This window comes from Protobothrops mucrosquamatus, unplaced genomic scaffold (assembly GCF_001527695.2).
Source record: "Protobothrops mucrosquamatus isolate PMUCROS unplaced genomic scaffold, P.Mucros_1.0 scaffold213, whole genome shotgun sequence".
Lineage (NCBI taxonomy): Eukaryota > Metazoa > Chordata > Lepidosauria > Squamata > Viperidae > Protobothrops > Protobothrops mucrosquamatus.
Genome location: NW_015386567.1, coordinates 826,604 through 844,101, shown reverse-complemented (window position 1 = coordinate 844,101; position 17,498 = coordinate 826,604). Strand labels below are relative to the sequence as shown.

The 17,498-nt window shown below is 38.8% G+C and overlaps 1 protein-coding gene across 1 annotated transcript in view; it reads right to left on the bottom strand.

The window, feature by feature from the left end:
• Positions 1-650: 650 nt before the first annotated feature.
• Positions 651-17,498, bottom strand: part of ZNF608 (zinc finger protein 608) — an 84,062-nt gene continuing 67,214 nt past the window's right edge. Inside the window, exons 3-8 of the mRNA XM_029283760.1 lie at positions 11,475-11,562; positions 7,533-9,960; positions 4,321-4,738; positions 3,673-3,845; positions 2,498-2,651; positions 651-736 (exon numbers count right to left, since the gene is read on the bottom strand). Of these exons, the coding sequence (XP_029139593.1) occupies positions 651-736; positions 2,498-2,651; positions 3,673-3,845; positions 4,321-4,738; positions 7,533-9,960; positions 11,475-11,562 (3,347 nt within the window). The remainder of the gene's footprint in view (positions 737-2,497; positions 2,652-3,672; positions 3,846-4,320; positions 4,739-7,532; positions 9,961-11,474; positions 11,563-17,498) is intronic.

Here is a 17,498-nt window from a genome sequence, read left to right as displayed (position 1 = left end):
ATAAAGCGCTTATTTTCATGTGATCCAGTCACATGATGATGTACATGTCCAGATTTATCATTCTCTGAAAAGAAACAGAAAACAAGAGAACCTTTTAGAATACTCCATTTCTAACTCTGTAACATCAACAGTCTCAATAAGTGGGAAAAGTACTGTTATGCTATAGCAAACCAGACAGATATTTAATTATCTGTTAATTAATGTACATTTATTTATAGGTAGGGTTTCCAGTTGCTAAGAACGGTTGAATACTAATCCTGTTTAAATGCAGATATTTTATTTAAAAATATATGCTATCTCAAAGTGCCCATTTTTCTTACAGATTTATGACAACATCACAAAGATGAACATATGTATACACACAGACACACACACTTACACACACACAGCTAAATCATACTCTGTGGAAATCTAAATGATTTGCTGTTACATGATGGACAGGATGGTGCATTTTTTTTTCAGAAGAACAGCGTCTGCTTCAGTGATCAATTAACTATGCTATGGTAACAGCTCTGTGGAAAATGTTATGATGAGGACGATGATGCTCTCATTAACGGACAAAGCATCTTTCCTACAAAGACTGCCCTCAAAATATGGAACAATTTTTCCTTTTCCTTCCTATTAAGATAGTCGAGTATAGTTCACAATATTTACCTTCTTTGTGCAGGAAACATACCAGATGCAGATGCCTGAGCAGCCACCTGCTGAGTAGCAACAAGGGCAGCAGAGGTCAGCCCTGGAGAAAAGTGAAATGGTATATCTCAGGACATGTGTGCTGGTACTCACAAAAGTCGACAATAGCTACAGACCTCCATATTAACAAGACATGAATCACAACAGCGCCATTATATTTTCTGCAGAAGGCATACCTAATTACTGCAAGCAAGCTGGAGAAAACCCTGCCTAACTGTTCTAACCAGCATGCCTTTTTTCAGATTCCACCTAATAGGCATTTTGTAAGAAAAGAAGGCATTCTGCCTTATTGTATTATTTTCCAAGTACTGCACTGCATGGTGCTAAATGGCTTGCGTGAATTCCTGAATAGGAAGCTCAGTAGAAATAATAGGCACCAGGAAACAACAAGAATCAAAAGTCACAGTGAGTTACAGCAAAGATGTTATAGCTTCTCAAAACATAATGCTTGCATAATAGCAATCGTTTTAGTGTTTTTCTTTCTGAACACATATAAATATCCCATAAAGCATATGGGACCACTGAAGCACAGTCAGTACTTTGCACAAAAGAGAAATTGGCAGGGCACTAAATGAACATAATGAGTTAACACTTTTTCAGCTATAAACATCATAGAAGCTCTTTGGGGCAGGTAAGAAAAATAGCCTTTAATATTAGTAGAATACAGGGACATAGCAAAAAAACAGCAGAAAAAAATTGCTGCTTATGATTAACCTCCAGTAATATATTATTTAATTAAAACAATCTTGGTTCTAAAACTATATGAACTAAATGACTAACAGAGGTCTTACTCATTAATAAACTAACCAAAGAGAGAAGCAACCTAGAACTAAGGAGAAAATTCCTGACAATTAGAACAATTAATCAGTGGAACAACCTGCCTCCAGAAGTTGTGTATGTTCCAACACTGGAAGTTTTTAAGACGAGACTAGACAGCCATTTGTCTGAAATGGTGTAGGGTTTCCTGCCTGAGCAGGGGGTTGGACTCAATGACCTCCAAGGTCCCTTCCAACTTTATTATTATATTATTATTGTTACTATTACTACTACTACTACTACTACTACTACTACTACTACTACTACTACTACTCTCACTTGGCCTTTCCCCATTTTTTTTAAATCACATGAATCTACTCATACTATTTACATATTTTACATCAATTTAATGTAAGTTCACCCTGTTACCTGAAAAACCCATAATGGACTATTTGGCTTATTAGCAGCAGAATCCTAATAATACCTACTCAATAGTAAGCCAACAAACTTTACTCCCTATCAATACAAAAATGAGGTGTTTCGGAAGACGAAAGACCTTTCTACTGGGCAGGAAATCAGCTGACTCCTCCCCCCAATTCTGTTAGCAAGGGTGCCCTATTGGCTGCAGCATGTTGACAAAAAAGCTTAATAAGGAGAACAGAAGGAATGAACAAACCAAGTTATGGTGTACCCAAATGTGATCAAGAATAATGGCATGCTCACAATGCCACCACAGAGTTAGTATGGCTGAAGGCAGTCTTTGAATCCATGGAAGCTCCAACACAACACAACACACATACACACACATGCACTCCAATTGCCTAATTTCCTCACCTTCCTACAGCCATGCAGAGAACTGAAAATAGCACCCTTTAAGTCAGCCCACTGCACCTTAGATGACTATGGCCATTTGAACCAGTTGGGCTGGCTTTAAGATTGCATTTCTATACCCATATCCTGGCAAAAATAGTAGGTTCTATCAACAATGTGGTCACTATCAAAACCAAGAATTTTTATAATCAACAATATTAGGAAAGCTGACACTCACCTTGAAATGGGTCATATTGACCTGGAATTAGCGGGTAGCCCATTCCAACATGTGTATGGTGATGTGTATGAAGATGCCGTTGACTAAAGGGGGAATGACGATCTCGCTCCCTTTCTGCTTCTCTCTCACGTTCAGCTGTAGATTTTTCCACAGGCTGAAAACAAAACAAATTGAGAAAAATTAATAGATGACTCCACATTTTTCTAGATGTGAGCTATTCAGGCTCTAGTTAATGTCTTGTATCTCCAATCTATCCCAGGTGGGTGGCAACAGCTAGCCAACCTTGTCATGTTAAAAGCTAAGCATGGTTGAATCAAGTTAGTTCTTCCAACAAAGAATCCCAGACTATAATTTAGATTGGGAAGAAAAAAACAAAAAACACTTCTGTCCTGCTGCCAAGAAAACTACATGGAAATAACCATTAAGTTTATTTACTTACAGCATTTATTTATCTCCTCAACTGGCTATAAGCAACATGCAACGTCTGTCAGTTATCAGAAAACTGAGCGTAACTCAAAGAACTACTGACACCTTATACCAGGGGTGTCAAACTGCTGGCCCGTGGGCCAGACGTGTCACGCAGAAGCTGCACCCACCCCATTGCCGGCAATGGCAAAACCGTCCCGATACATTGCGTGATGTCACATGACGTCGCGAGTTTGACATGTCTGCCTTATACCATCCTGCACCTATATTATTCCAATTACTCTACTAACAAAAGCTATACCCACCTGGCTTGAGAAAGAAGACAACTATTTTAATTAAACATTAGGGTGAAGAACTTTTGTTACAGCAATTAAATTTTCTTCAACCTATCTAAAAAACACCTGATTTTTTTAATAATTTGATGGTGACATTCCAAAAATTAAGGAGAGGTGCAAAGGCTTTACTGCGTTCCTTATTCTGATTAATGTTTGAAAACTTATTTCAGCTTTATTACTGTACCTTGAGATTTTTAAGCATCATTTAGGAGAAAATACAATGAAACAGAACACAGTGCAATTAAAAGTAGGCCCATGCCTTTTTAAATTTGGTTCCTGAAAGAAAGCACAAACTAACTTAAATCATGATTAGTTCTCAAATATGAATATTTAGGTATACTAGTTAAAGTTAACCCTCTCACTCTTCCAGTTATGCCAATTTATGCAATTCTTTAAGAACAAGATATATCTTACCACAGGCGACTTGCTACGATACTGATTGGCATGCTGCTGCAACAAATCCAGTGCTTTAGATTCAGTGGTTGATTTTACGCTGATGCTAGGGCTGGTATTGACTTTTTCCACCTCTTCTCTCCCAGACATCTTTCCATAAACAGGATAATGAAATCCTGGTGAGAGATAGGCACCTACAGATAAAAAAATAAAGGCACTCTCAAGTTACTATTGGGGGTAAGGCAATTTCAAATGCATGAAATGCAAATTACAAAAATTGTATTCAAGGGATTAGATTTCTCTTGTCAAACGTGGCTATTTGAACCTGGCAAATGAAAAGTTATAAAGAGGGCTGAACATATTGCTATTTCAAACATTTAGGGATTTAAGTGAAAGAAGTAATAACTGTAATGGTTCTGAAAGTAAATGCTTAGAATATTTTTATAGGCAAGCAACTATCTGAGTGTAATAGCCCAGGAGAATGCCAATGGATGTGGACATTGTATTTGGAAATGCTGATAATTCATAAAAAATAACAACTTATGTTACATTTATTTCACTCCTAGATCTTTGCAAAAGAAATTGAATCTCTGAAGCTTCTAATTTTCCTTTGCTTCTAATAGACAATGTCAAAACTGATGGACCTATTCAGATTAATTTGGTACATACCTGGATAACTATGCATGAGAACAGGAGAAACAGCGCGGTATGCAGGATGATTAGGATCATACATTTGTGGGTAAGGGTAAGCATGCAAGTACTGTATATATGACTGATGCTGAGTCATTGGAGAGGAAACAGCCACTCTAGTACCCCGGGATTCCTTCCAGTTTACAGGAGTCTTTTGATCATCATTTTTTATCTTGTTCTCCTCCAGTGGCTGAGACTCAGAACGCTTCATCTCCTTGGGCTCTTCTTTAATGCTGTTTAATGAAACTGGAAGGCTAGAGAAGGAAGCTTCTTTATTAGGTGTTTTTCTGGGGCTATCTTCTTTTAACTTTTTTTCACGGTCCAGTTCTTCCACTTTCTGCTGATCAAGATATTTTGGCTGGTATACATAATGATGCCATGTTCTTGTATCTGGATCCTGATAGGAAAGGAAGAAGAAAAAACCCCACCATTTTAATATTTACATTCTAAAAGAAGAACCTACAACTACTGTGGTCCAGAGAACAGAGCCAAAACAGACAAGAGTAGAACTGGCAAATATAGAAGGGTTTGCAGCTTGCATAAAAAAATGCAATATGTTGAAAATGCTATTGTCAACCTGAGCGAACTCTGTGTTGGAATTGTGGGCATGTCTTTATCACTGTAACATTGCTGGAGTTTGCATGTGACATAACTCTTTTACTGGCATCTCAGTCTGTTCTCCTCTTGCAGTTACTGAGCAGAAAATAGCTTCAAGTCGGCAGAAATGCCTCACTAACTCCTTCCAGCTGGCCTTTTGCTTTATACAGTATATATATATAGCTAGGAATGTAATCTTAGTCTCTGTCTAAATTTCACAAGGTAGAAGTCATTTTGTGATGTCACATACTGCTTTGGAGACTTCCATAAGCTGGAAAAGGATTAATGGGCAATGCAAGAGGACACAGTTTGTCATATAGAAGTCCTGTTTGCCTTAGGAAAATAACAAAAGCTTGTAATTTTTAAAGCCAGAGTTATGAACAGAAATGAGTAGCAATAGTATTTCATTAAAAATTAATATAAAGTACAAAGAATTGCTTTCATTGAACTTAAATGAACCCTCACTACCTTAATGGATAAAATACATAACATTTAAAGATAAAATTTAAAGAGACAACTGTAGTTTTGGTTTTATTTTAGGAAATTTGTAATTTACTTTGAAGGCAGAAATAAGATTTCTTAATAAGCAAATATATATCTTTGGGTTATTGGGGTGGTTTTTTATTTTTGCTGAAGAAGGTTTTTGCAATAGGAACTATCAACACTGAAGTAAACAATACAAAGTTTTTACCAATTGGCTTAGCTTGGATATAGAAAAACTGGTCACAATCCCCAAAAATCAATGCTTCCCAAACCAGAGTAAATTACCCCAAATGGGGTAAAAATGGGTTTTCTTTGGGTAAGACATATAAAACAATTACCCAATCACAATGGGGATATTTAAATTAACTTAAAAGTGTTTTACCTACAATGGGTAAGGATTTTCTGATACTTGGTTTTGAATAATGAAAAGTTTTAAAAGCAGTGTAATAAATATATGACAAGTTCCACAAACCAAACTGAGTTACGTTTATGATTTTTGCACAGCAATCTCCATTTTTGTGTTTTGAAACTGAAATAGTTTACATATGACACTGTTGAGAATTCTAGAGCTAGACAAAGAAAGCATCATTATGATACATATGCCTTGCAAACCAATGTAAATTGATTCCTGTTGGTGTATGTTTTTGATCTATTATTTTGTGGTTTTTAATTGGGTATACCGCAGATTTTAGCAATTTTCTTTTAATTAAGCCAGGGATCGTCAACCCCCGGGCTAGGACCAGTACCAGTCCATGGCCTGTTATGAACTAGGCTGTGCAAGCAGCGGGTGAATGAGCAAAGCTTCATCTCTCCATGCACAGGATCTAGGTTGCGCACAAAAACATGCCTTCCCCCTGGAGCGTGGAAAAATTGTTTTCTACAAAACTAGCCTCTCGTGCCAGAAAGGCTGGGGATCGCTGATCTAAATCATTTATGCAAACATCAATAAAATATTTCATACTGGGGGTGGGTGGGTTTATGAATATAGATCTTGCTGTGTAATATAAAGGCTAAGATTTATGACTTCCATCAAAGACTAGCATGAATAAGATCTATTTATTTACCCTGTCTGAAAAAAGTTAAAACTCTTCTTCTCATACTTGAAAATATTTGCAAAGCATAACATTAACACATTATCTTCCTGTTTGCTGATTTATTGATATAATAAGCCGAATTATACAGTGAGATTTATATTTACCACTTTAAATAAGACAGGGATTCTCAGATTTTGCCACAAACCTATCAAAGAATAAATCCTCCCCATGAATTACTAGTATTTCTACATATGTGAATGACTTTTGGAAGCATTATGCTTTCCTCAATTATGTGTAGCTTTTTATACTATAATCTAGAAATTTGAGATGCCAACTCCTGCCAGTCCCAGCTAGTTGGCTGGAGATTATGGAGTCTGAATTCCTTCTCATACTTGGAAGAAAGCCAGTTGGGGATAAGTATTGCTGAAGGTCTCAGACGCAGCCTCTCTGCCTGCTCACCCTGTTCAACCCTTCTGATCACCACAAATTTGCAACCACCCTCAAATTTGCTTACAAACAGAAGGATAATTTAACATAACAAGTGTTCAAGGAAAGAAGAGTTCTGGCAGAGCATGAGGAGAAGAAGCATGCAAAGAATCTCACTTCAGTATTCTAGACTGAAAGCAGAGCACAGCTCCATAAGGTTTAGAAATATCCTTAAGCCTCAAAAGCCAAGTGACTCAATTACTTCTTTCTACCCTGCTCTTATGTGGATTGCACACTCCACTGATGTTTATTGGCCTTGAACCTTAGAAGAATAGTGAATAGCCACTAAGTGTTCAGACAAATCCCTGAAGTTATGTCATCATTTCTATCTTTCAAAATACAAATTCAGTACATCACGAGGATAGCTCTCTTTTTAACATTGGGCTTAGCTGTGGAGGTCAGTTGCTACTATCCTGAAATCTGGGTGAGAGCATAGCAATAAATCTTGTTTGAGAAAGCAAGAAAAAACATCCACATGAGCTGCACAATCCTTGGCAGAAGTATCTGCAAGTAAATGCCAAAAGATTATAGCTTAAAGCCCTAGGATCTAAGCTTAGAATAATTCCACCCCTCACCTTTCCTCCTTCTCACCTGTTTAAACCTTGTAGTAGGATCTACTCCAGTCTGCTTCATAGAATCCATAACAGATTTCATCTCCACAGCCTCCTTTATAAGCTGATGGTTTTCCATTTGTTTTGCTTTGAAGCTATCGGACTGAATCTGTTGCTGATGATTTGAAAGCATCTGAGGTTTACTTGTTTCCTCAGTTTTATTAGGGACTGATGACCCTAATTTAGTGTTGTTTTTATTAGTCTCTGAAGCTGAAGGTGCTTTTGAGATTGTAGCAGAGGGTATATTTTTCAACTTGTCATCTTTTCCCAGGTCTTTCAGCTGGAGCTCGTTTTTCCTTTCACATTCTCTACCAGTTTGAGTCACTTTCTGTTCTGCTAATCTCTGGTCCTCATAGTATTTTTCATACTGCTGCCTATAAGCAGGATTAGAGGCCATTAAGGATTTTTGGTCCATATAAAGCCCATAAGCATACTGGCCATAGTAAAGTGACTGGGCAAGTGCAGGATGCCTCTGAGTTATTACAGACTGGTGTTGAGGCTGCAAATTAGTGGGACCAGCTTCACTTTTTTTGGATTCTGGAGGCTCTGCCTTATCTTTTTTCTCAGCCTCTTCCTCCACCTCCTTTTTGATCTTCATTCCCTGGGGGTTATTGCTGCTGTTCCCAGCTGCGGGGGTGCTGACCTGTCCAGAGTGCATGTAGCTTGGAGAATAATAAGGATCGTAGCCATGGTAATAAGGAGAATGAGCTTCTTTTACTTGGGGTAATTGTACCGGCGTTGAAGAATGTCCTTTTCCAACACTGTCTTTATTAGAAATAATATCTGAAGGAGAGCTGGCCTTTGACCTCATGCCCTCTGACCTGCTGTCAGAACCACCATCGTCTGCAGCATCAGAGATATCCGAGTAAGCAGGACTGTTAGTTTTAGCAGCAGCACCCTCTGCTCCATTCTGTGTCAACACATGCAGTGGCGCCACTGAAGACTGTCCATTGACTAAAGGGCTGCATTCCATTCTGGAGGAACTCCCTATCGAAGGGCTGGGGGCATTGTCTGTGAAAGTGTAAACTTTATCAGCTTCAGCTTTAATGCTTGCCATCCTGCTCTCCTGAGACTCTGACAGTCCGTTAGCTAACACTTCATTCTTGCTGAGATGTTCCTTTAAAAAATGCCCAGTAATCTCTTTCCCAGACCCCTTGGTGTCCTCTAATTTTCCCAGCTTCAAATCCACTTTAGGATTCCCAGTCTCTTTGCTTTCTTTGTCCTTAAGTTTTCTCTTCTCTTTTTTCTTTTTGTCTTTGAGTAATGTGAGAGCTGGACTGACAGTGCTCGGCTCTCCCATGATTGTGGGCTTTGGCTGAATAGGTTTTAGCGGAGGGCTCTTTGGTGTAGCCTGCACAACAGTGGTTGTCAGGGAGGGCAATCCTGATATTGACCCAGTGGTGGTGGTTGTAAAGGCTGCTGTGGGGATAGCTATTAATTGAGGCGGTGTGGGAGCCGGAGCTGGGGCAATGGGTCTGGCAGTTTTCAGCTTGGACAGATTTTTATCTACTTTGCAATTACTGCCTTTTTTGCCTTTGTCTTTTTCTCCTAGGTTTTTCTTGTCTATTAGTCCTTCAGCTTCTAGCTTGGGCATTTCACTGGCCAAACTGTTTTCTGCCACTGAACAGTTTTCCAGAGTCACAGTCATATTAGAAATAACCGGTAGACTATTCAGTTCACTGTTCAAGCCCCTCTTTTTGCCAGAATTCCTGCCATTGTGGGCCTGCTCCCGTTTCCCCTTTGGTGTTCCAGGGGTACTCAGGGAACAAGGAGACAGGGGCCCTTTCAGCTGATCAAAATGTGATAAACTTGTGCTTGGGTCACTGCATTCAAGTGCCACATTGCCGAGTGCTTCCTCACAGTCTGAGATTTTGTCTTCACTGTCAGGCTCAAATTCCAGTTTGTTTTCTGGGTCTAAATGTGCATGAGCCTGATGATACCTTAACCCATTAATGTGCTTGTATTTTTTGTTGCAGTTAGGATGGGGGCAATCAATCAACACTGGAGAAGAGCAGCCTTGATCTAAAAAAGCCATCTCTGGTTTCCCTTGGGGAGTGGTAGGAGTGCTTCTAGAATTGGTGCGCATGCGCTTTCCAGATTTGTTATCCTCTGAACTGGAATTCAAGTCCAGCTCCATGGGTGGCTTGTTTTTCCTCTTGTTATTAGACAAAGGGCTGACTTTCATATCCTCCATGGCACAGTTGGGGGGTGTCCTGCGGCCACTAGAATTAAGGCTGCCCCGTCTTCCTTTACCATTGGCACCACCTCTGTTCTTGTTCTGTAGTCCTCTGGACTCTGTAAAGGTAATATCAGTCCCAGGTGTGGCTGTAGCTGCTGCAGATCTTGCTCGCTTTCCTCTGCCCCGACCTCCTCGCATTTCCAGGTCACTTGTTGGCGATTCACAAAACCTGTTAGAAATAAAATCAGTTCTCAGAATTGGGTACATGAGAAAAAAAAATCAAATCTTAAAACTGTCTCAATGGCAAACCAACATATAAGACATCCAGACCCCCCCCCCAATATCAGTAATGTTTAGGGAGGGGGAGGAGGACACTTCCCTAAGTCATCTGAAATTAAGGAGGGAGAAGGATCAATCAATCAATCAAAATAGAGCTGGAAGGGAAAAAATTCATTAATTTTTTTTTATTTCTTCTTTCTCTTTACTCCCTACCTCCTTACGTGACTGGTTATCTAGTGGTTTTTGCTTGGAATTAGGGTTCTAAAGGTCAGGAAGATTGCCCCCTTCCCCCCTCAATTTCAGTTTAAAGCCCTTTTGATAAGATGAACTAGCCCTTTACCAAATATATTATTTCCAGTTCTTGTGAGGTATAGCCCATCCCTTGCCAGTAGCCCTTCATGTAGGTAATGCAGACCATGGTCTAGGAAGCCGAAGTTCTGTTGACAACATCAGTTTTTTAAACCAGGGGTTTGTTTCTAAAATCTTTTGCTCCCTCATTGGATATTGGTCTTTTGTTGGAAGTATTGATGAAAACACCACTCCTAATTCTTTAATTTTCTTTCCTAGCTCTTCGTAATCTCCTATTACTGTTTTTAGATTCATTTTTGTGTCATTGGTCCCCACATGTAGGAGAAGAATGGGGTAGTAATCCGTGGGGTTGATTATTTTAGTAAGGTACTCAGTTACATCTTTAATTTTTGATATGCCATGCAAGTTTTGCAGGAGGTGATTTACTTGCTATTTCTTACTATTTTCTTTTTCTTTTTTAAAAGATTTAACAACAGAATAAACTATATACACAGAAGCAGTAAAATGAAATAACACCAGGCACATAAAAAGATAAACAGTGAAATACTGCAAACAACATAAAATTGTTAATTAACACCATAGTGTTTTCTCCCTTTCTTTCACTTTAACATGCTAGAATCAAACTTAGTAGATGTGAGAGGAAGCAGGAGAGGCAACCCACATTTTCTCTAACTGTATACTGGATTTCATTCACTATTCCTTATTTTAAGAAATCCATTCATGTATTCAGCTAAGGATTGAGCAAATAATAGCCTACAGGAAACACACACCAGATCTCACTTTATGGCCTTCTACGTTACAGTGCTGAAACTCAGAGCAAAACCAGCAATTTTGATGGCAAGATCAATGCCTGCTTTCTAAAATTAGAACAAAAATAGATGCACTGAAATACAGTACTGGCAAGACTGAATGCACCTAAACTCCCTCTTAAAGCTTTTCAAAATACGGGTACATTCTGCAGGTCTTGGAGGAGTGGGATAAATACGAAGCCTATTCATTTGCAAATAATTTCTTCTGCATGGCCTACTTTTCCTCCAACATATGGTTTCACTTATGTGAAATGATTTTTTTTTAAAAAAACTTATTATCTGTCTAGTTCTCATGTCAGAATGTGAACAAGAAAGCAGACCCCACTCCCCCCAGATAATTACTTACCTGGGAGGAGCCCAATCGTGTTTTGTGCAATCAAGCAACGTTCCAACATAGGTTTTATTCCTCCAAGTAACATTAACAACAAGGACACCTGCAGATGGAAAAGAAACAAAGGCTGGTTGGTGGGAATCATGACTTTTGGACTTGGTTCAGAAACAGAATGGTAAAAAACCAGCTAAATGTTCATTTGTTTTCACAGATTGTGGTTTGCCAACTTCCTCTTGTTTGGTTTCAGTGACTTCCATTTAAAACCCACAGAACAATGAATGTGCATGCAAGACAAAGAATAAGGGAGTGATCAAGATGCTAAAATGAGAGGGAATGGCTTTTTACTGTGTCTGCTTTAAAAACAGTGACCTCTTAATTTCTTTCTATTATTGTATAATTATTGTTGATCACTAGTGAAATTAAGCTGAGTATCAGTAACTGGCCCACAAGGCATTGGATGGCAAGAGGAAACGCTTCTCAGAGAGTACACAGAGTATATTTATTTGAAATGATACCTACTTTAGAGGCAATTACACAATATAAACACTATACTGTATAATTAAAATTTCTAATTATTATCAACATAGCTAATATTGAATGCTCTTTATTTTTCTTAAGAAGGCATTCCTCCCAAGTACGAAAATTTAGAAAAACTGAATTAGAAATATTTTCCAATATTTAACAAAAAGCAAACTGAAAATCAATGTGTCAATGAGTATTCTTTATTAAACACCGAAAAGCTATCAGATTTCTCTTCTGGAGTGCTCCCTCAAATAAAAAACAATTTCTAATATTTAGACTTGTAGACAATACCTATATTCCACCAGATTTAAAATATATATGAACACAAATAATTGTTTCCATAATATCCATAATAAGACATGCTAAAAAAAAAAGACCCAGAGCAACAATATCAAGTTGTAATTCATTGTAAATATTTAGCACCAATTGGCAAATATGAAAGTTTTTTTCCTCTCACACTATATATTTGTATATTCTAACTCCATCCCAGCCTTTAAACTGAGAAATAATGTATAAATAAATAAATAATAACATCCTGCCTCATGTTTCCAGCTTGTCGGCTCAATTTACGTCACTAGTGTGATTTCTAATTTGCATTCAACCTTTTTCCCAGACCAGAACATCAATGTAAAGAAAACATGTAACCTGCAACTTATTTCCTTAGGGACCTTTTAACAGCAGGAAAGTATTTTGAAATGCTATTAGCTAAAGTACTAAGGAAGAAGGGATTTCCTTTAAGCATTTTCAACAGCATATCAGACGAGGGGAAAATGGTTCCCTGCATGGTTTTAGAGTGTTATTGTAAATGCAGAAGGCCACCACATAAGGTATATATCCTGACTTGAGGTCTTTTTTTAAAGAAACAAAAACATAAACTCCAGATATGGATGATAAAATCTTTGTTAAATAAAACTAAAAGCCACAGCGTGTAGTGGCCCAAAAAATATATTTCATTTTTCCAATTAAAAACAAAAGTAGAAAGGAAAATACCTCCACTCCCAATTATACTATAAAAATACACATTCAAACAGATGCAGAATGGATCTGTTCTTCTCATCATTTGCTCTCCAGGGCACTGCATGTGGTGTTGGAAACCTTTCCAATTGCTTAACATTTTTCAATCTATCTGCTGTATTTAAATTACTGAAACATATTATATTGTTAGAAGGTTAATGCATTTTTTTAGCTTAAGATGCAATAGGCTAAATCTCTTTGTGCCTGAATCTCTGATGTACCACAAATGTATAATTAAAATTACTTGAAAGAGAAACATGAAAGAAACAACAAGGCTTCCCTTCTTGGAATAATAGCATTAAAAAACAGGAAAAGTCTGCACAGACACTTAACATTTGTCTGCAGTGAAAAAGGCCTTTGTTATTGTCTTTCCCTAAGGGCTTCATATTTCCCTCAAATTCAGTCTCTGGATTGGCCAGGGCTGGCTGACAATGCTGCCATATGATTGGTTGGACTTACCACTGCAGCAGAGGCACAAAAAGAAAAAAAACCAGTGATGTAACACAACCCTTCTGTGCAAGCAGAAAGTGACATGGTGAGGGGGAGGGGAAGGGAGTGAGCCTGGTATAATCTCACCAGCACAAGAGGCTTGTTTAAATGCTTCCTGCTTCTGTAATTACGCTCTGGTTTGTTTGCACTATCTGGGCCTGTCAACTTGAAAGGTTACTGTCTGCTCAACTGGGCTGTGTTAAGCATTCAAAATCTTCTCTGGATCTTGAAAAAAGGAATTTGTTTGCCAAAGTAATGATTTATACTAAGAAACAATTATAATTGTAAATGATATAGGCTTGATAAGTTATAACTACTGTATCTGATTAGTAATGGCAAATTTAAAGTTAAATCTAAAATTAGTGAACTGTAGTAACTATTTCTGGAAGTTTTTCATCAACTACTTAACACTGTCTAATTTAGACCCTGCTTGATGTCTAAATATAGCAATATTAACAAATGACTTATTTTTGTAGGGTGAAAAGCACCCTAATGAAGTCAGCTCAAACTTTTAAATGTTTCTTTCTTTTCCTAAAATTCAAACTGAGCATTGTTGCACAAATGAGAGCTGGTGGAAAAAAAATCTGCCAGAAACTGTGAGAAGTGCCAGTTATGTATGTGCAGTACTGCCCATATGATGGATTAAAAAATATATGGTAGAAATTCTCCGTTCCTTAGAACTTGAACACTGCTTCTCTGTGCTAATATGCAACATGAACCCAAATTTATTTTTAAGTAATATGTGGATTTACATAAGGATGTAGACGGGTGCCAAACTGCAGGCCCGTGGGCCAGATGCGTCATGCCGAAACCACGCCCACCCCATTGCCGGCAATGGGAAAAAAGTCGCGAAATGTCACGTCATGTGACATTGCGAGTTTTACACCTCTGACGTAGACGCTGAGTTCCACTGAGGCTAATGAAAAGCTCACAAACAGAATATGAGAACAGTGTTCTTCTACTGCTCTTCCCCAAATGACTTGATCGTGATTGGTAGTTACTGATATGGTGATCCTTTATATATTTGCCTGCTGTCCAAATAACATTTAGTCTCTTTATAAACTATTACATAAAAAAATGCTTGTGCAAACTGACTAGATTTGTTCCTTGAATCAGCTGCAGCTGCCTAAAACCCTCATAAAATAATATGGACATATATGATTGAACACAGATCAGATTTCCACCAAGATGCTTAATGAAGCAAGTGGTTGTGCTTCCTTCAAAGAGCACATCTAAGAGGCCCTTTTCATACAGTTCATTCACTGAGTGATTGGCACAGGCTTACAATGCAGTATGTAGCCAATAATTCAGTATGTGCGTGGATGGGGCAAAGATCTGTAAATGTGATTGTATATTCCTGCTTGTTGTCCATAATCTGATTGGGGCACTATGCATCACTTTGTTTGTAATTCGTAAGAGGGAGTAAAACTGTATCATCTGTATGAAATATTTTAAAGCAATCACAACTTTTCCCAAGATCATGTGGTTGATCTTACCTCTGAACCTGCAACATAATCCTGTAAAAGGACTTATCTGCTTAAAGGAGTTGGGAACACCTGCTATGTTTACACCATGTGTTCAAAAACACCTATTTGGAATCAAAGTCAAATTATTGTATAACTGTTAGCTAAAGGTCTTAGCCTCAATTTCTGATAGTTCTGGGAAATTTGAGTTAGGTGCAAAGTTATCTGGATGGTTATCTATAGTTCTTTAAAAATTGAAATCCATCTCTAAAAATTAAATAGTTCTCAGCTAGCCACTTTTCAAAATTCTCTCCTTCTGGAGTTATGTATAGCTCCCACTTTCCTTACTTTCTCAAAAACAAGTAAAAAGATTGCCTTGTGTCAAATTGAATGGGAGGCATCACAATCATTTTATGTTTTTCTGATGCTTATTTTAATTTTTGTTATTCACCATCTGGAATCTTTCAGAAGTGGGACAACCTAGAAATAGTATAAATAAATAAACACAGAAGAATCATGGCCTAAAAAATCTGAATTGCTAAAGTTGATAAAAGAATAAAGTTTAGAAAATTATTAAGAGCAAAGTGTAAACAAATTATGTTTTCTAAGTGCTTGTATCTGCTGCTATCACAGTTAAGTCACAAAATTTTCTCTGTATTAATTTTCTTTTGCCAAGTGGGTTTTGAGAAAAATGGCCTTGCACACATCTGTCCCTGATTCTTTCGGTCATAAGAATGCAAGTAATGAAGTAAGAGTATTTAATTTAGGAAATCTACTGCAGAAGTGAATCATGCGAATAAAGTGCTTCAACCAGAAAAGCATGGAACTGGAAAGACAATGATAGTAGACAGAAATATATATGTAATGAAAACTCTAACCTGGTTCCTTTCTGCTCTATATGCTCTTAAGACATTTTATTGTCCCACTTCTGTCAGAGTAATACTTTCCTGAAGATGATCAGATTTTCTAGCATTCAGGTTTTCTCATCAAAGATAAGATGGCTTTCCGTTTTATGATGAAGGCATCCTACTGCTCAAAGTCTGCTGGATGTTTCAGATTGCCTTTTCTACTTGCAGAATTTCTCAGACAAAGGAAATACCTCTTTCCCCAACCCAACAAAAGAAGGGGCTTATGACAGTGACACTCTCTGTAGTGTAGAAGACTTTTCAATCCAAACTCAACCAGAGTTTGAAACAAAACTAGAATAAAGAAATTAATATGGGAGGTAACAGTATATGAACTAGTGCTCAAAACCAAAAGCAGAAATAAAAAAGTTCTGAAATATTAATGCAGATAAAAAGAAGCATATGCTTTCCCCCTGAAATGTATTCTAATGCACATCAAGAAATAGAATTTGGAGGTGGGAGTATTATTTATTTACTATATTTATGCAGCCATTCATTTATTCAGGAATTCTGGCAGTGACAGAAATAAAAAGAAACCAACTATGTAAATAAGGTGACCAACCGTCCTCCTTTAGGGAGGACAGCCCTCCTTTTGTAAGTTCTGTCCTCCCTCGAAAAGTGTCCTCCTACATGTCCTCCTTTTTGATATTTGAAGACTAATCTGCAGGCTTTTTTTCTCATAGAACGCTAAGAACGGCGTTCCGGCACCTTTTTCGATGGTTTTTTTTTTCAACTTTTGCATGAGCTGTGCTACTCCCACTATTGGCTTTCGAAAGCCAATAGGAATTGCTGCTGAGCATGCCAAAACACCCGGCCAGCAAACTTTGCACATGCAAGTTGTCTGCAGCGAAGGAGAATTGGCAGGAACTTTGTACCCCTCCCTGCTACCCAACTACACCATCTCCTAGTTAGTTCCGAAGATACCTGGAAGAGACTGGAACGGTAAATTTCTCTTGATCTTCAGCTCTGCTAGGGCAATAATGGCTGCGGGCGCAAAAGGCAGGGGCGGCAGGGGTGCTGTGGGCGGGGGTGTGAGGGGCGGCAGCGGCCAGCTGCCCCGTACTGTGGGAGCCGCGGGGCCCTCTCTACAGGGGGCTGTGCAGAGTGGGCAGTGATGCTGGTGGTGCGGCTGCAGGCGGGGGTGTGTCTATGGCGGGCTGCCCCCCGGGGCCGGGGCCGGTGCGGCTGGTGCTTTGGGAGCAGCGGGGCTGGCTCTACACGGGGCTGCGCACGGTGGGCGGTGGTGCTGACGGGGTGGCTGCAGGCGGGGTGTGTCGATGGCGGGCTGCCCCCCGGGGCCGGAACCAGCGTGGCTGGTGTTTTGGGAGCCGCGGGGCCCACTCTACACAGCGGGGCAGCAGGGCGGCTGCGGGCGGGAGCGCGGTGGGCGGTTGACCTTCCATGGGTTGGGCCAGCTTTTACAATATTTTTTTCTTCAATTTGTGTCCTCCTTTTCATTGTAAAAAAGTTGGTCACCTTAATGTAAATCAATTTAAAAAAATTGGATCCTAAATATCACATTATCAGCTCATCATACAAACCACCTCCAAACCAGAACTCAATCAACATCCTGGCCTCAGAACCCAGAGGAAGAGTCTTCACAGCCATTTACTAGACCAACAGGCTCAGGGTTTGCAGTATCTTGG